Here is a 24,163-nt window from a genome sequence, read left to right as displayed (position 1 = left end):
AGCCACACCTCGTGGTGGCTTCTTTCCCCTACAAGATCAAGGCATCTCTTCCCAGCACAGAGGGGTGGTTGGGCAGGGGAGGAGAGGTGGGAAGCAGAGATCTGCTGCCCCACAAAGGCCAGCTGATATCCAGCCTCGTGTTGCAACACAGGAAAGGCAAGGTGGGGAAGTAGGTCAGATCCTGCAACAGCTACCACTGGGAAGTACTGAGATGAGTGCCAGTGGGGGTGAAACAGAGATCAAAGGCTTTCCTAGAGGTTGGATCTGTGGTTGAGCTCTGCCCTGGCACCCCTAGGGGACTCCTTGGCATGGGACCCCCCACACTCCAGCACATACTAAGGGCAGCTGCGTTGAGTCCTCAGTGAGAAACAGCAAAGAAATCCCACAGAGAGCAGCACAGGCCTTGCAAAACTATTTTTAACCGTACCACATTAAAAGCACTGCCATGAAAAAGCAAGGCTATGCAAACAGCAATCAGATGGATGGCCTCATCTGGAAGCTGGGCAGCCGTCTTGCTGGCAGCACCCAAAGTCTTTTTGTGCTTCCCTCTCCTTCGCCTACAAGTCAGATTTGCCATGGCACTGAAAGTAATGGACACAGCTTGCACTCACTTCAGTAGTGTCATGATTTGCTCTCAAGCCCCAAAACCAAGTCACAAAAGCATAGCCCTGCAGTATGAACGACCGCCTGTGCTCACCAGCCCACTGGCTACCCTACAGCCCTGAGAGACAGCGGCCAGTAACTCAGAGGCTGTAGATTTGGTGGTTACGCTGCCATGGCATGCAAGACCTTGGGACAGCTGGCACACAGGAAACCCTGATTTTGTACCAGCTTTGCTACATGTGGAGCACAAAGAGATCACAGCCAGTCTGTGTCACCTGCAGGAAGCTTTGTGGGAGGACAGATGTTTGTTACAGTGGAAATCTCTGCTGTGAGACCTTCCAGGGGTACATCTGCTACCTACCCAATCCCCAAAACAGACCTTCAATAAGGCTTAAGCGAGGTGCAGGCATTCTGCCACCTTCCTCGCACACAGGAGCATTTTATCTTAGCAACACAGAAAATGGGTTTTAAATGGTGCCAGGTGGGTTATTTTTATTTCTGTCTGCTACCTTTGTTTCACCCTTTCTTTGGAATTAGTGATGATTAAAGTCACTACACAGTTGCAGATCTAAAGAGTATGAAGGATATGCAGGAATGTGAAGGAATAAAGACAAACAAGCATAAAAAAACACAACAATAAAAAAACTCAAAACAAAAAAGCCCCTCAGTAACAGTTTGATCCAACACCCATGGGAAGTCAGCTGAGGTTGACTCTTTCATTGACTTCAGTGGGCATTAGATCACCCCAGCGGACTCATCTAAAGCCTCATCACAGCCCTAGGACGTACTAGTGGAACATAAACTAAGCTGAATTACTTGAGGAGTACCGTACATAATTTCAAAGGTCATGAACTATAATCACCCACTGAAATACTGATTTTGTTAGTGTTTTCTCCATACTTAGAGAAGAAGAACAATTATGTTGCAAAGTCAAATGTTGGAACAGTAGCATTCATTATTTCAAGGCTTTAAGGACCAAATTCTGCCTTCAGATTCACATGCACATTTCCCACTGTCTGCAATGGAAAAAGATTATGTGTAGCTGACTTAAATTTGTTTTCCAGCACTTAAAACTATCCAGCTTTTTCATTTTCTGTAGTAAATATGAAATCATCATTACACTCTCTATGCTATTTTTTTTGTGGATTTCAAATGATGGCTTAAGACATATTTGATGCATTTTTTTTCTGTACAGTTTGGAAAAAGATTGTGGATTTTTCTGCACTGTTGCATTCCCCAGAAAACTGAAAGAGTGGCTCTAAGTCAGTAGATTTTACATTAAATATACACAATTGCCAAGTGACAAAATACCAACAACCCGTGCTTAAACAGTTAAAATTATGTGTATGACAGTGGTTTTGCCATTATACTTTTGCATATTGTTGAAAACAATACTTTTTAGTCTAAAGACCAGCAACATTTTGATCACAGAAAATCAACAAAAACAAAAGTTAAAAATAGCCTTTAGCTGACTTCACGATTTTTTTCCCATCTAGCATAAATAAGCCTCAGGAAACAAAATAAAAAACAGACGAAAAATGTTGCAAATGGTTTCATGAACTTACATTGATGTATCTCTTATTTCTTGGTCTTCCTGATCAAGAATAAGCCAGCAGGTAAGAAGCAGCAGCCAGTGATAAGTTTGTCTCCTCCACTCTGGGAGGTCATGTTAAAATAAGAAGTTAAAAAAATGCTTTAAAATAGAATTGCTACGTAAGCCTCCCTGGGGATTTATACTCACTGATGTGTGCATGTTAAAAATGGTATTTCCAGTCTATCTTGTGTTGCCTGAGAACCATTTTTGTCTTTTTAAAATCTGCATTTATATTATAACCCATAAGTACCTTTCATTTCTGTATTAACACTATAAATACTATGTTAGTAATACTAAACTATTTCTATTGACTTATTTGTAAAAAGAAAAATATATTATATATTTATATATTTTTATAAAGTGAATTAACACTGGAGAGAGGGCTATGGGGGAACAGTGTACAATCACAGTTGATGTGTATTATTGGGCACAAATTCAATGCTTGAAACAAAAATGAAAAGAAGAAAGTGTTCGGGTGATACCCCTCTTTCAAGCCGTGTCAGAGGAAGAGTCATAGGATGCTGACACTATGAAGTTGCCAGTATTGGAGTGGCTTGCCATGGACTGGGCAGCCTGCTGGCTCAAGTTATTGCAGATCAGCACCAGCTGGTTGCTCTGTGCTTCTGAGAGGGTGCTACAGCTCTGGTAGACACTGAAGTTGGTCTTCCGGCCGGGGATGTTGCCTTTCTCGCACATTGTCTTTACCATCTTGGCAAGCTTGTTTTTCCCCAGGGCTTGGCAATTGTACCAGTGAAGCGCGGCCAAGTTGACAACAGGTTTGATGGACAGGTAGAAAGGTGCGTCCTCATAGCGCATGGCTGGAGGCCGCCTCTGGGCGTACTCCTTGTAGTCTTGCACGGGGCAGGTCTGTGGGGAATGCTGGGTGGCATACACCCGGGAGTCCGTCCCACCTCTCTTGCTCTTGGCGTTGACGTCTCCGTTGTCTGGCCCCATCCACTCCAGGTACTCCAACCCGGTCTCTGTCACCCGCAGCCGGATGTCTCCCCACTTGAGGGTGGACCCATGGAAACCCGTGCAGTGTCCAAATGCCTTAGTGTTGTTCAGCCAGACAAGATTCAGCAGCCCTTCAGGATTGTACCGGCTCAACAAGCCTCTTTTGCGCAGGATAAGCTCATCAGCAAAGGTGAGCTTCATGGATTTGTGTGGCTTGTTTCCTTTTCCCTTACACCTCAGCTCTATCTGCTTTTGCTTTAGAGCTTCCTGGGACCTCTTGAACTCCTTATCCCTCGTAATACTGTACCCATACCTGTGCTCTTTAAGATACCGCTCCAGCCCACACTGATAGTTGGCCAGACTGTTTGGCTCGTATTCAGACCCATCCTTTTGTCTGGCATCCACAAAGAAGGAAGCAAGGTAGGCATCAAGCTCTTTGCAGGGGATGACGTAGATCTCCCGGGTCTCAGAGGGGTACTTGGAGATGAGGAACTCTCGGAAATTGCGGAGAGCTGTCTGCGTGCTGCGAATGGTCTTCTCGTTCTGTTCTCTGCTGAGCTCTGCTGCTCTCTCATCCTGGTCTGGAAGGAGGAGAAGGGGAAAGACAAAAGAAAGCAGAAGCAGTGAGTTTGTGCGATGTGCTTTTCCCCAAAACAAATTCACTTAAGAAGCAAAAAAAAGGGAAAAAAATTAAAATTAATTTCACAAAGACCACTGGAAAACATCATTACATACCTGTCACAAGTCTGAAAAGCCAACTTCAGTTTCACAAATTATGTACTAGAGTATGGCACAAAACCAAAGTGAGCTCCTCATGACACTGGGGCAGTTTTGTGCATGGAGATTTGTGGAAAACAGTGGGATTAGGAGCAATCTGCTTTTTAGAACAAATGCAAGGTAGAAGGTTTTTCTGTGAATCCCAATGCTGTGTGCAGGACCCAATCCAAGTAATAACCCCATTCCGAATTACTTCATTTGTGAAACCAGAGGTTGTACTGGTTCCAATTTTTTTCTACAAAAAATAACTAAAGCATCGTATTTTTGACAGTAAAAATCATCTTTAATCAGACACATTTTTAAAGAGCTAAATAAATATAGACAGAAATGTACAGTACAAAATAATGCAGCATCCTAACAAAGGAGTTGGCACGTAAAACTACTACAGAGCAATGTATAATTTACAAATGTGCAAGAATAAAAAAAAATAGTTAATATGTTCACATCAGAAGATATGGAAGAAAAACATGATTATACAGTCTCTCTACATAATCAAGCTGTACCTTGACAGTGAAGGTACAGTTGTGACCATTTCTTTTCATTTTGCAGAAAAATCAAATTCTGGAAACTTTATATAGCTCTGTAAGGCTATACTCAAAGGTCCTTACAATCAGTGACATATTAAACCACCATATTCAGATGCTACTGCTACAATGGTTGTTACTGACAGCTGATTTCCGGGCTGATCATAAGATAAGCATAAAAAGGAAATGCTTTTTATATCTAAGTGGTGTGTGTACTTAAGGACTGTTTTCTTGGCATATGCAAACTATCCACCTGTACAAGGATGCAGCTTACAATTACATAGGTGGAACTGTCATTATGAATGTGACAAACCTTAATGGTTTTAGAAAATGAACAGCAAATGCAAAGAAGGAAAAATTCAATGATTTCACTATTCTCTGTAATTGTCAATAGAACGTTCTTTTTTTCTCTCTTCCACTTAATACACAGAAGAGGGGAAAAAAGCAAGATCTTTTTTGTTCTATGTCATTGCAAACCCCATACATTTTGGTGTCCTTTCAGCAGTGCCATAGTAACATTCACCAGGTGTTTCCCACCCAACATACACACCACAAAGTGGTAGCAGACCAGGTGAAGTTCCCACTGCCTCTCTGTCATTCAGGCCAAACTCATGTCAGGCTATGTGGCACACCCATGTTTTGCAGCAGTGCTCATACACTTGCTCCTCATGCCCACTCTGCCCTGCAAGCCTGTTAACAGGGGAGGCGGCAGGGTAAGGAAGGTAGCCCTATCTCCTTCCTTCACTCACCTGCAATGTTTCATGCACTGCAGAAACATCAGTGCACAGCTGGGCAGCTTCCCTTTCCACCCATCTACAGAGTGACTCTAAAGAGAGTTCATCCCATCACGTCCATACCACAGCTGCCGACAAAGGCATGGAGAGTGACTTCCCCAGGACTTGCCAGCAGACCAGAAACAGAGCTGAGTTTATATCCCCCAGGACCAGGTCCTGTGTCTTCACTGCAAGGCATCCGCCACATCCACAGCACTCAGTGAAACCTATTGAGAGGGGTCCTCAAACCCTCTGAAAAGCACAGAGAAGCAAGGGTCTGCACCTGAAGCCTTTGGAGGCTTCTGCAGCCAAAAAAAATGCTGCCACAGAGCACTGAGGTTTGCTCAAACTGTGCTTAAGGGGAAAAAGAAAAGGTCACCAGCCTGTTTCAGAAACTGGTTTTAATATTGATATCAGCATCAAAGAGCTCCTAGCAGCCTGCCATGAAGTCTCATGCTTTAGACAATGTATAGGATGGATCCTTTTATTATGGCTAGATGCAGGCTGGAAGTAAAGAGACAACGCTGTTTGAAGCTCCAAAACAAACATTTACTCTGGTACCTTGTTCACTGCACCCACCACCACTTATTATAGTACTGTGTAAGCAATCAGTGCTTTGACTGACAGCCCACATTTTAAGTACTGTTTCAATATAAACAGCACATATAATGGCTCAGTTTTATACATGTCATCAATCACTACTTAGAGGATAGCCTGTCACAACACAGCAGTGACACCCAGTCAGTCATTTATGTTATGGCATCTTTCCTTAATCTGCAAAGGAAACTGCCTTATCTGCAGCTAACAGTTATAAAAACCACGCTGAATTAAAGATCCCCTGAAGTTGCATGAGCAGAACAGTACCCTAGAAACACTGCACTCCTGCAGTGCTTGGGTGTGTTACTCCACAAGGCAGGTGGGAAATGTTAAAGATAAAGGGTCAACTTCTCATCCAGCCACATCAGGAGAGCTATGTCAGTTTTGACTGTGAATCCAGCCTGCAGTGGTAGTGGATTATTCTCTTCCTATGAGACCACTCAAGTGTCAGAGATATCTCATAGCATGGGACGAATGCAGGGAGGCAGTGAGACCCAAAGGACAGAGTCTGAGACAGCCAAAGTCATCAGCTGTCAGCTGAACCCCTGTCATCATCTGCATACGTTCTTCATTCACAGCAAAAGCAGACAACACAGCGAAGCCTAACTTAACTAAGACAGCTCTTCACAGCCTAGGATAGCTGAGGAAGGAGACATAATTCTTCATGTCATTAAAGTCTTAGTTCTTCATTTAACTGAGGAGGTTTCATAGTGCTGAAAGAAACCACATAATCCATCTCCAACTACAATGGAGACATAAATTGTATTGAGGCATGCTTTTAATATTGCTAAACTTTGTGTTTTCTACTGATTTCATAATCTTATTCTCTATTATGGTGGTGGTTGACCCTGGTCAGCACCTAAGCACCTCACAGCCACTTGCCCACTCCCTACCCCAGAGGGATGGGGAAGAGAATAAGAAGAGCAAAAGCGAGAAAACTTATGGGTTGAGATAAAGACAGTTTAATAACTGAAGGAAAGAGGAAAAAGAAACCCAACCAACAAGTGATGCAAAGGCAATCACTCACCACCTCCCACAAGCTGACCAATGCCTAGGCAGTCTCTGAGCAACCACCTCCCCCCAAAAATCCCGCCCTTCCATTTTTATTGCTGAGCATGATGTTGTAGGGCAGGGAATATCCCCTAGGTTAGTCTGGGTCGGCTGTCCCTGTTGTGTCCCCTCCCAGCCTCTTTTCTACCCTAGACCTAGCTTCTGGGGGGACAGAGTGGGAAAAAGAAAAAGCCTTGACACTATGCAAGTCTGGGTCATCAACAGCCAAAATACCAGTGTGTCACTAACACTGTTTTAGTCAAAAACCTGAAACACAGCAAGGTATGGGTGGCTATGAAGAAAGTTAACACCATCCCAGCCAAACCCAGTACAATTATGCCATTTGGATCACTAATGAAACAGTCCCCAAAACCAGGCGTACCTTGCATCCTTTCTGTACAACCTTTGACAGGACAAGGAGACCACAAAAATTATTCTCTGGGTGCAGTCTGCAAATGACCCTTGTAAAATACTTCCAACAAAACCATCTACTCTACGCATCTCTACTTTGCCTACAGGAAATAAGCAGAAACAGAATCAAAGACCTTACCACAGTCTGGATATTAGGCACTGATTGTTTCTGCTCTGGCCACAAGGCCTTGCAACCTTGTCAGGGAAGATTAGGCTGGTGTAACGTCATTTTGTTCCTTACAAATCCACCCAGACCAACAGACAAAGAAAGGCTACATAAAAGTAATTCAATCATTTAAAACTCAAGACTAAAAGGCATCTCAAGTGTCATCACAGTGAATTTTTGAAAATGTGTATTTTATGGTAAAGATCTGACAAGCTTGGAGAACTGCTGAGGTACAAGACTTCATCTCTGGGTCTGGGTATTGAAAGTGAATGTTCTTGTCCTAAAACAGTAGTGTTCCTGATGTAACAGTTCTCAGATGCTTGCTTGGTCTCACTTTGCTGCATCTTGTTGAGTAGAGACCAAAAGCTCTTTTGGCCAGGGCCTACTTTTTTTTTTTTTAATTTTTCTATGGTCCTGCTGAAAACTACTGAAAACACAGGTAGGGATCTACATTAGTTACTTGATTATTGCAAACATAAACCTATTTGCTCATGGGCCTCCACTCCTCACAGTACCATCAACTCTTCAGTGTGCATGGGTTCCAAAATTGGGTAAAAGTACAGAAAAAAAAATCACAAAGTGCTCCTCAATACAAGAGAACACCTCTGTATCAGGAAGGCCCTGAGCTGCAAATTTGTGGAGGACAGGAAAGTGGGGAGGTGTCATTTATGTTTGCACCTTTCTTACAGTCTTCTGTAGGTGTCTGTTGTTAGGCTCTAGGAAGACAGATACTCTCACGTTATGGTCTCATTTGTCTTGGCTAGTAAAATGGTCTGTACCAACCAACCAAGAATTATTGTCATCATTGATCTAATAAGCCAAGCTATCCTTAATGCCTTTTTCTTCTCATTAACGCAACCTTTAGAGTTGGTAGTGCTGTTACCCGTGTTTTACAGACTAGGAGCAGAAACATAAAAAATAAATTGACCTGGAGATGCATTTTCTGACATCCTGCCCCCTCAGCTGCATCAGTGCACAAAGGACCTGGTTGGAGCTCTCGTGTTTCCTATCTGATCCCACATTGGAGTTGCATTTCCAAGAAAACCAGAACATGCCCCAAAAAGTCAGTAAAACCCACCCTACTGTGGGATCTGGGGTAAACTCCCAACTAAGAGTTTGAAAAAGTGCCAGGTAGTTTAGATGTCCCAGTTTAAATGTAGCCAAAGAGATAAAGTGACCTGGAAGAGATTAAACAGACAACCTAGTGGGAGCTGACTGTTCCTGGCTAGCCCGCAACCATGAGATGAGCCCTCCCACAGAGCAACAGCTGTCCTCTGATCTTCTCATAATCTGATCTTAACACAGCCAAGACTTAACATTATCAGTGGAGTTATCAAACTCAGGGTTGTTTTTATTTCAGCTCACACACATAACACACACTCAGACTCCCTGAAAAGGACATAACCTCTGTAATTATATATGGTGGGGGGAAAGGCACTTGCTTTCACAACGGACAGATACAGATTATTAATGTTCAGAGAGGATTTGTAACATTAGTGGGCGTCATGAACCTGAGCTATTATTGCAAAGTCTTAAACTCTGCTTAAAGTAGGCAGTGAGATCTCTGAAGAAGTACATTAAAAGTAAGATGGGTTTTTTGGTGGTAATCACATCACCAACCAATGTCTTCTCCGCCCAATTTGTATTCTGACTAGGAAAATGGTTCTGCAGCAGACCTGCTTCCACCAAAAAGCTTTCCTTCGGGTGAAAAAGCCTAGTTAACTGCACACAAGGTCCCATGTATCTCCATGCTGGGGCTAAGTGCTCTCTCTCCACTCCCCAGCACTTCGCAGGTTGGGTCTTGCCCCTGCTCTGCAATTATTGAAAAGTAGTGATATCCAACTTATGGGCCATAGCCATACACAGCCCACTAAAACAGTTAATGTAAACCACAGCCTGCCGTTATCTTTCTTTCTTCCTGTCCCGTCCTGTTTCGAGAAGGTATATGCCGGCAAACGACATTCTCAAGTCTACAACCGTGCTGGGCAGAGGTCATGTGTTGCGCAAGGGAGGTATGGTCAAGTCACGGTGGGGAAAGGCCAGGGGACCCTCTGACACACATGCCCTCCTGGAAGCAGTGCTACAGCTCCCCTATCAGGAGTGGCTGAATGTCACTGTTGTACCACAGCATCCCTGAATATCAGTCCTCTTTCTGCAAGCAAAACTCAGAAAGCTGACAGCTCGTTTTCACTATATCACAAGAATAACCAAGTGAAAGCCATTCTCCCATCTCACCACTGAAGAGCAAGGGTGAGGGTAAGAGCAGGAGGTCTCCCTGGCAGAAAAGCCTCTGAGCATTCACAGAAACACTCTGAGATTAAGAGACAGGGAGAGCTAAACACTGGGAGAACGGTATTTTTGGCACTCTTACTGTCTGCTACAGGCTAACTTCCTTGGGGCAACTCCTACACACACGCAGTAGTCAAAGACTTAAGTCAAAAATAAGTATGTTTTAATGTAATTATTTCATATCCAACAATAACCATTTATTTAGGAAGTCCTAAGGCCAAATAAAGTGTGCTTCCTGTGCCATAATAATTGTACGTACTTATGCTTAGGCTTGGTGAGTCAGAGTCAAAAGAGGGGGGAAAACCCTGTGACTGCCTGGAGACTTTCATCAGGTTTTGATGTCTAACAGCTTCTGAGCTCTGCAGGATCAAAGGATCAACTTGTTAGCTGCAGATTACTGAAGTAGAAGAAAGTGCTCCTGCACTTTTTCTTGAATTTCTGCCCTACCCATCTGATACTGCTATTAAGTTCTGTTTAATAGTTAAAGTTCCATACTTCCACTACATTAAGTCAAACTCTGTGTAGTTTAACATTTTCAGAAAAGGCTTTCATTAGCATGTAAAATCTGTAGTATGATAGAAATTTATTAATTAAAATCCATTTATGAAAGATGTTATGTTTTCTGGCAAAAACAAATTATGCTTCTATTCAGTTAACCTCCTCCAACAAGATTATCATTGAAATATTTTATGATTCTAAAATTAAAAAGCTTTAGATTCTGTCACAGAAAAAAGGACATAGATCACAAGCAAGTGAGCATGGAAATATTTTTACATTGGTATCTTCCTGAAGTAAGAGTCACTAAAAAAAACTTTAGTTATCTGTACATTTTTTGCAGAATGGTACAGAATGGTCTGACAAACGGATGCTTGCTCAGACACTAGTGCTGGTTTGTGTTCAGTTCACTTTCACTACTTTCTCACCACAACAGCCTGAAAAGATATGAGGTGCAATTTGGCTACTGGCAAAGTCAACAATACAGTTCACATCAATATTAAAGGGACTACTGCATGATCCTCAGATGACAGAAAATTTGTAGCTGTGACAAGGGATTAAGAATTTATGTCCTCCTATGACTGACTGGATCAAACTTTTATGCAGTCGGTACTAGCAATCACTAATGAGCAGCGCAAACCAGCAGTGCTTTATGGACTTTGGTTGTACAAAACTCCCTTCCTTCTCCACCTGACTGTACACAACATCTGAGCTATTTCAACACAAAGGTTCTAAAAATGCACTTTCTAAATAAAAAATGCTTTCATTTGTTCAACATATGATCTCCAGTTCATCTAGTTGTCTGGTTTTGGTTTTGTCAGGGCTGGTGGAAAACAGGAGTGTTGCGTGCTAGTTTTACCTCACATTTCACTTCTGCCACTGAGCACTTACAGTGGTGTTTCTTGGGTATGAGACTGTACAGTTTCCTATCTTCTTTTGAAGCTGTTCTGTGATGCACTGGTATGAAGTGCTGCAATGCAAAAATGGGATGCATTCCCCCTGTACCCTGACAGTGGGGCTACTCAGTACATATCTACCCAGATCTCACCTCCATTTGGCAGGAACAAATACACCAACTCCAGCTCTCCCAGGCTTGCCCAACACTGCAGCACTTCGCAGCAGAACAATACAGCTGCTACCTGGGGCACAGCACGGAGAAAAGCAGAAGATATTTTGCAAGAGCCCTGGAGAAACCCATAGATATATATATTATGGTACTTAGGTGGTGTCCAGGCAAAACGTACTCAGCTCACAGCTGGACTGGAGTCTGCCATTTTAGCTGCCCTGTTCCAGGTCAGTCACCTGGATTATAAAACCAAGCCTGGAACCAGCTCCAGGTCTTATTTCTATATTAGCTATTACCTTTACAGGAGGTTTATAAAAACAAATTCTCTGGACCCTGATGTAATTGACTGAGGTTGAGTGACCCAACTCTTCATAGAGGTGGAGGATATAAAAGCTATGCTTGGAGTTTTCTATACTGCAAACCTAAAAATGTTAGAAAACTTTTCAAAAATGTGAACCCCCTTTCCTTTCAAAATAACTGACTAAACTTTCTTCAACTGTTTTCACTTCTAACACATAATTGCTCCTCTTGCAGAGCTCAGGTTAAAAAAATCAAGGAGATTGGTGAAATTGGAGTGCTGCTGGAGTTGCTAAGTAGCAAAACACTACCTAGAATGTGAGCAAATGTCTTCGAACAATTTCTCACCAATTTATGGCTAACTCCACTTACAAAACTCAAAGTACTAATTTCAGTTTAAGGCTAAAGATAAGAGACACTTTTTGCCAATTATTTTCTTCAGGTTAAATATTTAACTCTGGAAAACAGAATTCTTTTTTACCCAGGACTTTTTAGCAACACAGTGAAATGTTGCCTTTTCAGAGCATGTTATTTACTTCATGATCTGTGGCAGAGGGAATTAAAGGAGTATGTCAGTGATTGTCTAACCTACCCTGCGAACTGGAAGCTGGATGATGCACAGCAGAAGCAATGCACTCATTTTGCAAGTGGATTTGGCGGGCCTGGCACCAGTCCAGAAAGTGTGGCACACACATCCTCAGCAGAATGTCTGTTTTTCTCCCAAATAAGTTTCCAATTCAACAAAGCATATTTTAAATGCATTCTGGATTGGGGACCCTGTATTTAAGTTCATGCTTATGTAGAAATGTAGAAATCAACTGGACTAAGCCACTATATGTTTAGAAGGTGGAAGAGAGGCACAACTGAATAACATTTATACGTATAAGATGACTCAATTTGAAAGTTGCTAAGAGAAAAAACAAGAAGAAAAAATCAAAATGAGGAGAGAAAAAAATGTAAAGATCTAAGAAACACCTCCTTTGTTGAATTAAGCTTATCATTCAAAAATTAATGAAGCATTAGGGGAAAAATACAAATTCTCACGGCAAAATCCCATTTCTTACATAAGAAAACCAAGAAGCTACATTTGCCATAAGGTTTCTACCTTTACATGCTCATACTCAGAAAGCCAGACTTACATGTGTAAACAGATCTCGCAAGCACCGATTGCTCTGCCAGTGATTTAACCAGTGGGCTGGTTTGCACAAAATCACAGGTACAAATTTATACAGCATTTTGGAAAATTTGGCGCAGTGGAACTTTGTGCCTGTCTGCAGTTGCAAGCCTGTGGAAGAACAATTAAAAATGGGACAACAAACATGTATCCCGTTACAGTTTAGTCTTCTCTTTACATGCCGCTCCACATCACCAGAGGCTTAGTGTATTCTCAGCTACAGCCTACCACCAGTTTTAATGTCATTGCATTTAAGAGCTAACTTCAATAAGCACAACTGAGAAAGCAATGTAAGAGGTCTCAAAGGGATGAGCCAGGACTATAAAGTTTGCCTGCTTTTGATTCACTCCAGACAGCAACCAAGAAGCAGCGTTGGGAAATACGGGAGGGAAATAAAGATGAGGGGGAGAGAAGGAAGAATCAGAACAAAGGGATGTGAAAAAAAGAACACCACTGAAGAAAGAGATTAAAAACAGATGAGGATCCTCATCATCTGAAATCTAATTTATATCACTGTTTCAGAATGAGGCAGTCTAACTGGGGCAACAAGCAGTGAAACAAAGAAAAGGAGTATGTAATAAATATTTTATTACATTAATCATAATAAGCTGCACTTTAAGCCTTAGCCAAAGCATATTCTTAAATCAAGCTGAGAATGTGAGCAGTTTCAGACTTAAGAGCATGAGGCCCACATGACTGTAATTAACATAATAAATCATGCTGTAGAGCTCTCTACACAGGCTGACAGCACTTGGTTGATATATTGCTTATTAGAGACTGCAGACATTTCTCCCTCTATTTTATTAAAGTGCCATTGGTAGTGAATTAAAAGGTACCCTTTTCTGTTCTGGCTGAACTATCTACTGCAGGTGTAATAGGCAACACGTTGGGAGCTCGTGCTATTGACTGCTGATAACACAGATCACAGCACATGCATCCCAAAGAACTGCATTTCAGTACCTTTTCTCCCACCCCCATCTTTAATTTAGCAAAGTACTTGAATCGCCTTGTTACTGAGCTTGCAGTTTTCTTTCTGAAATTCTCTGTTGGTAATTTTGCCCAACCAGACCAATTTGCTTTCACCTTTCTGCACTGTATATTCTCCAGTATGAGTGAAGCAAGCTATGAAGGGCACAAACTCTATGAAGAGCTCACAATTTACAACCTTGCCTAACTAGTTTCAATGCACACTTTTAATGCACTTATTTCTTTTGTCTTCACTGGGTCAGAGAGCAGAATTTAAGGACCAGCTCTTTACACAATTCTCCAGAGAAGATGAAGTGCAACACTTCAAGTGAAACAGCTTCTAAGGTGTATTTTTTTAGCCTGCTTTTCTGTTTTGAGCCTGAGAGTCCTCTCCGCCTTGCACTCCAGAAAAGAACGATGACTTTGAACTTCACTTTAACCTTTGCAAACACAACTCTCACCACATTAGGAAGGGGTGGAAGTTCAAAGATGTAAAGGCCCTACAAGGTTGGGGGAGACTCAACAGCTGAGCAGAGGGCTGAGACATGAATACATCCCAACTTGTGGAAAGGCCACAGACCTCAATCAGGCACTAGATACTCTGCTAGGCAGCTGCTCGCACACCCTGGCTGACCAAAGCACACACACTTTGTTCCAGACTAGCCACAGCATGTTCAGGCATTTGTCAGGACAAGGAGTCCCAGGAGGAACAGGAGCAGCTGGAAATTCTGCACAGAGGGGAGAAGAAGAGACAAGGAACGCACATTCATCAAGAACCAGGCTGTTGTTCATGGCACAACTTGTTTATTTCTGTCCTTGAATACATGTTTAAATTTGCTTTATTATAGTTTAATTTAATAGATATTTAGTCACATTTTGTAGCTCTGCTTGAGTAAAGTCTCTTTAAGTAAACTGAGGTCTTTCAAAGTTTTTCTCGCTATGTACACACACAGAGAGCATACACACACATACACACCTCTTAGCTGCTCAGAATATTGTTATTATTTCTCCTCTGTAATTACATTGTCAAAATTCACCTGTTGGGACTGTATTGTTATTTCCATAAAAATAATCTGTTCTTCTATATAGGATATGAACAATTAGCTGCCCTGCTACTGAATGAGTTCATAACAAAACCGACACCAACTAATCCATGTAAGGGGTGACATGGGGTATAGTTTAATGCATATAATTATGGATGCATGTTATACACATATATGGCTATTTTATTATGCACTAGCACAATAAACAGTCTGATGTATCTAACAACTGTACAACTGAATGGTAAATGGCCAAGTTACTTGTCAAACTGTAAGTTTTCTGAGGGCTATCTGAAATCAAGGGAGAGGAAAAGTAAATCCGTGAGCAAAAAGCAAAGCATGTATCAGCATACAGGCATGAATGCTGCACTGTAATGCTAAGAATAGTTTTCCTGTCTGTTAATTTGTTTTCCTGGATGTATAGTCGGTAAGAGAGAGCAAGTCCCAAGCAACTGGCAGTGCTCCATTTCCAGAGAGTCAATGACAAAAAAAAAAAATCCCCATAACCTGGCACATCCTCCCTGACTGAAGGACAGAGCTCACCACAATCAGAACAGTGCTCCAAGTTGTGGACAAAACAAATTATTCCCATACAAAAACATCCATGCTTCTGTGGCTCATTCATACTGCTATCCCTGACCAGTGACATTAGAGAAGCTGAGATGAGGCAGATACCCAGTTAAGAGAGAGGCGAGTGTAAACAGAAAATCAAAGCAAGCTAATCAAACATCAGAGATGGTCGTCCTTATCTTTCACAGGCTTGATCTTTGGGTACAAGCATGTCCTGCTTGAAATAATTTCAGTACTACAGCACATTCAGTTTTTGCACCGGGGTGATGTGACCTGGGTCAGAATAGCTCAGAATCAACTTTTTCCTTCTCTGAACAAACAGGCAGCCAGCTTTTTTCTCCCCCCCCCAAGGACAAATCAGCAAGTGATTAAGTATTATTGATCCATAGTTATATGGTTTCAAGTGACGTTTTCATCATGAAAACGTAGTTAATGAAAAGCAACAACAGACCACAGTGTCACTGCCAGTCTAAAGATATCCTGAGTTTAATCAACAGGAATACCTACAGTATTTCTCTCTGTGTGTACTTACTGTTTAATTAAAGTTAATGGGAGTGACAGGTATATGTTAGACGGAAGATGCAGCCAATGCACTTAATGGTCAATGTATAATTAAGCATGTAACATAAAGCTTTCATCAGATTCAGCAAAGTCCTCAGCACTACTTTTTATGCAATATGCATGCAGGAAGCCCTGTTTGCGGGATTCGGTGGCAGCCAGGACCTGGGAACTGCTGCCTCTAACACGAAGTTCATGTGATCAGCAGCACCCTGCTATTTCTGCAGAGCAGCATTGCTTGGCTCCAGACAAATGTGTGCTCATTTGGGAAATGAAAATACCGCTCTGCCCACTCGTCCCACAGAGGCACTAGCCACATTCAAGCTGTTCAGAACAACCAATGTCGAAAGCAGCTTCTGCGTGACCAGTCCGTGGAGTGCCCCAGCAAGAAAGATTCATCAGGGAAAGTAGGCATTTCGGTTTCTCTCTCTTGAGGCTCTGATTTAATAGCCTGGTTCAGCACTTCCTGCAAACAGCATGGGCATATGCTTCATTTAAGCGTACTTTAGCAAAGAAAGATGGATTTCAGCATGTTTCAGTGCTTCCAGGATCTGGATGTTTTAGCAAGCACTGCTCTGTGCTGTGCCAGCCATGATAAAATAGCTACCATCATGCTTCTGTGTTCCTTTCTGGAAAAATTCAGACAAGAATTTCTGTATTTAAAATTGTTATCTTGCTTAAATCAACAGAAAATACACTCAGAAATTTTTAATTATCTGTTTCATGCTCAAGCAGGTTCTAGGTTCACTGCAAGCACAAAAAGAAGACGACATGACAGAACAAGACTCACTAAGAGGGAAGTAATGTAGGTATGAGGAAAACAGGAGAAAAGAGAAGTCACTGTGTACTAGCTTCACAGAACTGCTTATGCAAAAATGGCAGGCTCCCATCATGGAGGCAGGTGAAAACAGTTCTTCCCAAGGTTTACTGCTGCTATTAAAAGCTTAGACCTTGAATACATATGTGAAATAGTTCTTCTGTAGATGTATTTACTGAAATACCAGCCTCATCCAAAGTGGAAAAACACTCTCAGAAAGTATCCTGACGTTTTAACGCCAAGTCCTGTATTCCCTTTCTGTCCCAGCACCCCATCCAAAGTGCAAAAGGAAAGTGCATGTCTGAGGCCTTTCCAGGGTCAGTGTCTTTCTTGGCTGCTGTGCTGCATCTCCTCTGCAGATCCCAGTCTTATCCTACTTTGTCTCTCTTTTCTTAGTTAAGAGACTCACAAATCATAAGATGAAAATAGCTCCAAAATTAAACAGAGCAACTGCAAAGACCACAAAAAGAAAACAGATCTCTGATCAAAAACACCACGTTAAATAATCTTCTATTTCCTAAAAATAAAGTGATGTTCAGTACAGGCTTGTGCAGTTTCCTTTGTTGTTTCCATATGTTTTCAGGAGAGCTGGAACCACCAGAGGCCTTATTTTCTTCCTTTATATATCAGTATCACAAAACACAGCACTGTGCACAGAACAGTAGTCTGTTTAAGATGCCGTTAGTGAAAGGGAGAGCGTAGCACCAGAGATCATGTTGGTCTTGCAAAAATTATTGTTTTCTGCTTCTCACTTGTGCTTCTTATTTTTTGCTTTTCTGCCTTTCATGTTGGGGTAATGGGGCAGAGGGTTCATTTCTAAGTCTGAAACGAGCAGCGATGCTCCAGAACATAACCATTCATTGAAGAGGGCAGTTTCTCTTCCAATATGACACCATCTTACTTAATACTCTTTGTGCTATGGAACTTGAACTAAAAATATATATTTAAATGAAATGTCAATAATTGTCAGTGATGCAGTTCCTCTACTCAAAACCCCAGGGAATATTCCCGACTGTTTGGCAGCTGAACTTGGCATGCTTTACAGACTTAATCCTTAAAAACTGCTGGGGCCTGGCTGTAGTAGATCTTCCTGAGGGTATGGATTCAACTCCCTCCTAGCTACAGGCAAGCAACTTCCACAGACTGCATGGGAACTATCATTCCTCACCTGTAACAGAGGATCAATAGGCCTATGCAGCTTTTATTGCAGGAATACAACTCAAAACCCATACCCAAATGTCTCCCACACCAACCTACTTTCAGCGTGAATACTCATGAACAGTTTCCTCCAAAATGTGTATATATATATCCAATAATGCTGCTGCCAGGAGCTGTCTCTGTGTGCTGCAGGTAGTTTCACTAGGAGAAGGTCCATGGTGAACAGGGGAAACAAGATCTGACATCAAGAAAAGCAGCAGCCTAATGTCTTATGGGCATAGCTGCTTTGATAAATACTTAGTATTTTGGACAGCAAGACGACTGCCCTCTACACAAGTCCACTGCTTGTCTTCAAGGTTGCAAAGAGGCTGGCATGAGCCTTCTGTGTCTGCAAGGCATTTCTAATAAAGAAAATATATGTGGAATCCTGAAATGTCGATAAATATATTTCTTAAGTATAGTGAAAAATCTAAAGATGTTAATACTTGATGAGTCTTCATTTCAGTGTTCTCCTGCAAGAATTAATAGCTTGGTAAATGCTTCTTGTAGGAACAGCTTCATAAAACATACTCTTGTATTAGAATTATTAGTACTATGGTTTCATTTTTTTTAAATTTGATTGTCATGCTGTGTACCCAGATGACAAAAGCAAATAGATGACTACTTTGCCAAGGCTGAATTTGTCCTTCTTATGATACTGTCCTGCTTTTAAACAGAACTCCCTTACGAAATTGTAAAGATAAGCAATATCAGCCTCATTAGCAGAACTTCTAGAATAAAGCCTCCAAAACATTAGTTTCTAATTTAACAGCATTTGGACACAGATAATTAAGGGTGGGAATGAGCTGGCAAATCTATGCTGCAAGATCAGAAGGCAGTGGCAGTGCAGGAGGTGGTTAATCAACTCACTAGCTTCCTTCTTCTGATAATTAAAACTATAATGATCTAATTTTAGCCAGGCCCTTGCAACTTAAAAAAAAAAAAAAGTACTATGCTTTTTGTAATTATGTATCTCAGCACTTATTATTTTTAGTTCAGCTACTAGAGCAAGAACAGATATCAATTATGGGACCTAAAGAGTCACCAGTGGACTCTGAACTCTTCAGGCCAACACAAAGAGGAAGAGACTGTCTCACCCCTGCATATGTTTACTTGTTCACTTAAACACATTCAGCAGCATATGTCTCTGGAGGCAGGCTTCAGCAGTCCTTTTAGCCAAAAGTCATCAATCTTTGTATGTAAATTACAAATACAGAGACCAATCAGCAATTATCTGAGTGTTCTTGGGAGAGCTTAAGTAAAGTTTTGTAACTTTCTTTTGACATGATTATTTGCCTTGTGCTACACATTCATTCTTGGCACAGTTCCACTGGACTTGGAAGAATTACAGCAGGGATTAATTTGGCCTTTCTATATGTATGGCTGATGCTTTATATACCTCAAAAAAGCCATTATTTTTTCTTGTTTGCACTTCTTTGGAATGTGCTAGCTGACAAATTATTTTCCTTGCAGTGTAAACAGTGATTTAGGAGTTTAAGCTAAACCTAGTCAAAACTGGAAATTCATGAGGTTGGGGGCCTTCTTTCTCCTCTAAGTCTTGTAACATTTTGATGCTCACCTAACAGCTCCTAATCCATGAGTCTTAATGATCACACGAGGACCTCAGCTCCCACTTCATTTAAACCCACACAATTGCAGAGGGCGGGGGAAGGTGGGGGTCCTAGTTCTTTTGATTGCAGAAAAATACTTTAAAATATTCCACCTAAAAGCTCTACATCAACATCAGACAACCTGCAGATGCACTGCATTTTATAATGGTCATGTTCAGATAGAGACATTATATGAACACCTGGAACCAACAGGGATGTCCACACTGAGAGCAGAGCAGGAGTCAACCCATGTTAGGTGCCAGTCCTGAAAGGCTGCAATCCCTGCTTGCACCTTCCCATGATGACAGTACAGGACCAGAACTAGATCTTTGCCCAAGTCACCAGGCGAAGCTGATCACCAGGCACTGATCTGGGATCCTGACAGAAAAGAAAAGAACGGGGAGGGGCTCAGAGTGGAGATATCAGAGTTAGCAAGGCTAAGTACTGCCCTCAGCACAGACCAGGGGACCATTCATCATGGCATACATTCAACTGCCAATACCATTCAATACCCACGGCAGAGGGACGGTGTGCAGCATGCTAAGAAAGCACTGGTGCTGTGGACAACCTGTTTCCCTTCCAAACTCTGCAAACGTCTGTACATGTAAAACACCACCCAGCAGCCCGGCAAGTTCAATGATGGATATGCATGATGGCATTGTGACGGTACCTACAGAGTATGATTTGCCACATCTCTGACAGAAGCAACAACCCTAGTCACTTCATTTACAGAATTTTTTATTCTGCATCTCTACTCACTACTCTTTGCGTTCTGCACATTTTGTACATACGGATTTGACGTCTTTTTAGGGTCTCCTTATGGAACTCTTTGCACCTGTATTTATAGTGTTGGACTAGTGTTGGACCAGAGATGTCTTGCTGCACTGTATTGTTAATCCAAAGCACATCTTTACCCCCAGTCTTCACATGGAAAATATGTATTCTTTATAAATACTTCAGCAATTCTGCTTACAAAGTAAGTCCTACCTCTCTGAGAATCAAAACTTGCCTTCCTACACAATAAGCTCTATCCTCCTCTGAGCCATAGTCTTCCTCCATATCCTTCTCCAATAATACCAAATCTTTTTCATTCATGGTTTCAGACATCCAAATGTCACTAATTTCTATAGGCTGCATGTATTGCAACCTAAAGCATCATGTTTCTTACCTTCCATCTTCTGATGTGACCTACATTACCCTTGCTCGTTCTTGGACATAAAAAACAGACCAAGTATTAGCAAAAGGAAAAGAAAAAAGAGGCTGTGTGGGAAGTAGAAATTGCAGAAATTCCCTGCTCTCTGCCACTGCAAAAATCTCTGTCCTATCAGATGTAGGTCCTCTCAATTTTCCACACACAAAAAAAGGACTAAATAGTACCTACATATATTTTTGAAGGCTTTGCCAATAAAGTGGTAAAGAACAATCTGAAAATTGACAAATGAATGTCTACTTATTAGGGCTGAAGTTTAACAAAAATAATGCAGTATATTCTGCAGTGCTTAGATGGAGACCTGAACCCAACAGAAATCAGTGTCTAACCTCACTGAATCTTCACTGGGATGCCACTTCACTTTTAAGACATGAAAAGACCTTTGTAAAGTCCCTGCTTACACATTCAGTTGCCATGGTTTAATTGAATAGAGTGGAAGAGAAAAAAAAGAAATGTTTGAAAGAGAAGCTAGTTCAAAAGTATAATGTGGCTTAAACTGGCCTAAGCTAACACCTGTCATCAAGATTTTTGATTTCATGGAGAATCTCACTCAAACTTTCATGACCTACACGATTACCATGCATGGAAACTATCAGCTGTGTCTGATAACAAATGCAAGGGTATGTGACTTAAGCTAAAACTCAAAGTAATATTTCTTCCTGGTTGGATCACACCCTTTAATCCTAACTTATCATAAAAGGCCTTAGACCTGCAAAGGCCTCATAAACATATGACCAGTTCTAATGGGACCAGGAGCAAGGCTTCAGATATTATTTTAAAATTAAGCAACACTTTGTAGGGGACAAGGCAGAATTTAAATTCTCTGCTTACTTTCAAAAGTACCTTTGTTTGTTTGGCAAGCATCCACCGAGTCTATAAACTAACAAAAGGTCTAGGCTCCCTGGTGTAATTATTTCCTGCTTTTTTTCACATAAGAATTACACTCATCCTTGTTTCTGTCTGTTTACGACAGAAACATTTTTACATAGGATAGATAAACATCCGCTTGTAGTTCAATATTACACGAATTTTATATATCATGCACCACTTCCAGTACATTGCTCTTTGTTAAGAGACAGCCTAACGACATCACTGTACATGAGCAATCACCATACTCTAGTCTTTAATCAGGCCTCCGCATTTTATCTGCAAGAATCTACTGTGCAGAACTACACATCTGTAATAAATTCACTTGCCAACATTGCCCACTTTTCTGCAACTTGAAGATTTATTAATGCCAGCACTTCTTTCTCAAAGGAGCAGGCTCTATGGAAATCGGAGATTTCACTACTTCACTGACATATCAAGTTTTAGTCATATGTCAGTCATTTTACCCTAGTTAAAATGCAGCTACCTCTGAGTATTACAACAACACTATACCAGGCTGAGGAGAGGAACTGCGTAACACTTTTTTGAGAACAACTAAAGAAATTTAAGTAGTGAGAACATAACGGACTGAACTGGAGTTTGGACAGCACACTGAGGTAACACTGCTGTCAATGCAAGAAGCGCTAGAAGGTTTTGAGGGTTGATTTACGCAGTGGGTAAACCAATCCTGCTCTGGAAACTATATAAATGTGAAAATGTGGCACTGCATCCATTCTTGCAAGGCTCAACCCTACACAGTGACAACTGCTGAACTAGTTTGGCTTCTGAGGACCTGGCAAAAGCAGTCTGAAAGGGTTTGGGTTTTCTAATGAAGCTGCTGAAAGTAAATCCCTCTCCCAGATAACACACACCTACATAGACAAATTCTGCCTAGGTTTGTACTCCATTGTCCCAGCTTTTTCAAGTTTGAGACCAAGCCAGTTGCAGGGGCAGGTTGGTAGAAACTAGCTATAGTATATAAAGCAGTGATACACTTTATAAACTGAGGAATGTGGAATAAGTAGGTTTACCACGCAATTCGGATTGACATCAGGCATCCCATATCTCTCGTATTTAGCTGAGCAGAGTCAGTTCTAAACCAGTTGGAATTTTGTAAGGGAATTTCCACGAGGGATGCTACATGACAGGACTACTGCAAAGTAACATCTCAAAGACGCAGCCATGCAGAAATAGGTCCCAAAAAAGAATTTGCTTTGCTGTAACCAAGACAGTTATCATCCTTTCTAATTTCTAATGCTTAGTGGGGTTTACTTAGCAAAACTGGGTATTTAACTTTGCCCACCGTTTTATTTGGCAACAAGATCTGCAGGCTCTTGTGAATTATTAGATTTGCTAGCGTTCAATCAGGTTGCAGGGTGTCCAGGTTGAAGTATCGTCCATGCCGTTAAAAGTCATTGTTTTTAGCGCTTACAGTAGCTGCCACATGGACTGCATATAGGCAATTTTTCCCCCCTCCACTGCCTGGCTCTGCTCTATCTGACCAGACACTCGTAGGCTGAACCACCGAGGGAGCAGGCAGAGAACTGGCTCCTGCCCTTGCTTCCCCCCAGGATGGCACTGTGCACCAGCTGGAAAAGCAAAGCCAGCACTGTCTGCAGTCAGGTCCACAGGCAGCTGGTGAGTCTGCTCAAGAAACAGATTTCCTTCCCCTCCAGAAGACCTACGGCCAACACTAAGTTATTCTGCACATGGGATAATCATTCAGAAAAAGTACACTGTTTTAACATGCTCCTTATCCAATAATGTTGATCTGTTTGTGCCAATTCTTGGTACTTTGGCAGCAGTGGGAGATGAAAAATATGAAGGACACGGGATATGAGAACTTCCACTAAGAGGGGAAAAAAAATCGGTTTTTTCTCTTGGATTAAAGTTTAAGTGTTATCAATTTCATGGTTAAGGTTGTGGTTGTTCTTCTCATCTCTGCAGCCTGCTCTGATTTACAGGTCAGGTAAGCCATTTAATAGAGATTTATAGAAGGTCAGACCTCCCTCCAGGAACTCTCTGTGTGCCCTCCTTTGCCTCTCCATGTCAAACATTACTCTTCTGACAGGGTGAAGACAGCACGCGACCCCCAACTCTAGGCTCCCCTGGCTGAGACCGCTTCTTTCTGGCTCATCAAAAGAGTGTGTGGCCCGGTTTCATGTCCTCCCCGCCCCGTGACCCCAGCGAGGCAGCTGCACGCCCTCTCCCATGACACAACTGCACCTACAAACCTGTCTGAAAAGCGCGCTTTCCCTAGGGCAGCGGAACACTTTCTCGCAGGGGGTGCTCCTAGCCTTCGCCCAGTTGAGGTCCTCCACGTCCTCTTCTGATCGGGGGCACCTTCTCTACCTACCGACTTACAAGCTGGCGGGACCGGGGCACCCTCCTACAACGCAGCACCTCCTCCCTGGCCGCCCCCTCACCGAGCCCGTGCCTGGGGGGGGCCACCCCCAAAACGTCACCGTCCCTCAACTCCCACCCAGCGTCCTACCTGGCATCGACTGTGCTGCCGCCTCAGGGGTGGTGGCGGGGGCGGCGGGGGGCTGCTGCTGGCT

General features: G+C 42.1%; 1 protein-coding gene across 1 annotated transcript in view; it reads right to left on the bottom strand.

Moving 5' to 3' along the window:
- Window positions 1–2,186: 2,186 nt before the first annotated feature.
- Window positions 2,187–24,163, bottom strand: part of KIAA1958 (KIAA1958 ortholog) — a 23,069-nt gene continuing 1,092 nt past the window's right edge. Inside the window, exons 2-3 of the mRNA XM_010578190.1 lie at window positions 24,100–24,163; window positions 2,187–3,732 (exon numbers count right to left, since the gene is read on the bottom strand). The exon at window positions 24,100–24,163 is cut by the window's right edge and continues 254 nt beyond it. Of these exons, the coding sequence (XP_010576492.1) occupies window positions 2,687–3,732; window positions 24,100–24,163 (1,110 nt within the window). The 3' untranslated portion in view covers window positions 2,187–2,686. The remainder of the gene's footprint in view (window positions 3,733–24,099) is intronic.

The sequence above is a fragment of the Haliaeetus leucocephalus genome, unplaced genomic scaffold (assembly GCF_000737465.1).
Source record: "Haliaeetus leucocephalus isolate CR32 unplaced genomic scaffold, Haliaeetus_leucocephalus-4.0 Scaffold605, whole genome shotgun sequence".
Taxonomy (NCBI): Eukaryota; Metazoa; Chordata; class Aves; order Accipitriformes; family Accipitridae; genus Haliaeetus; species Haliaeetus leucocephalus.
The sequence above is the reverse complement of the archived record's forward strand: the minus strand, read 5'-3'. Positions and strand labels throughout refer to the sequence as shown.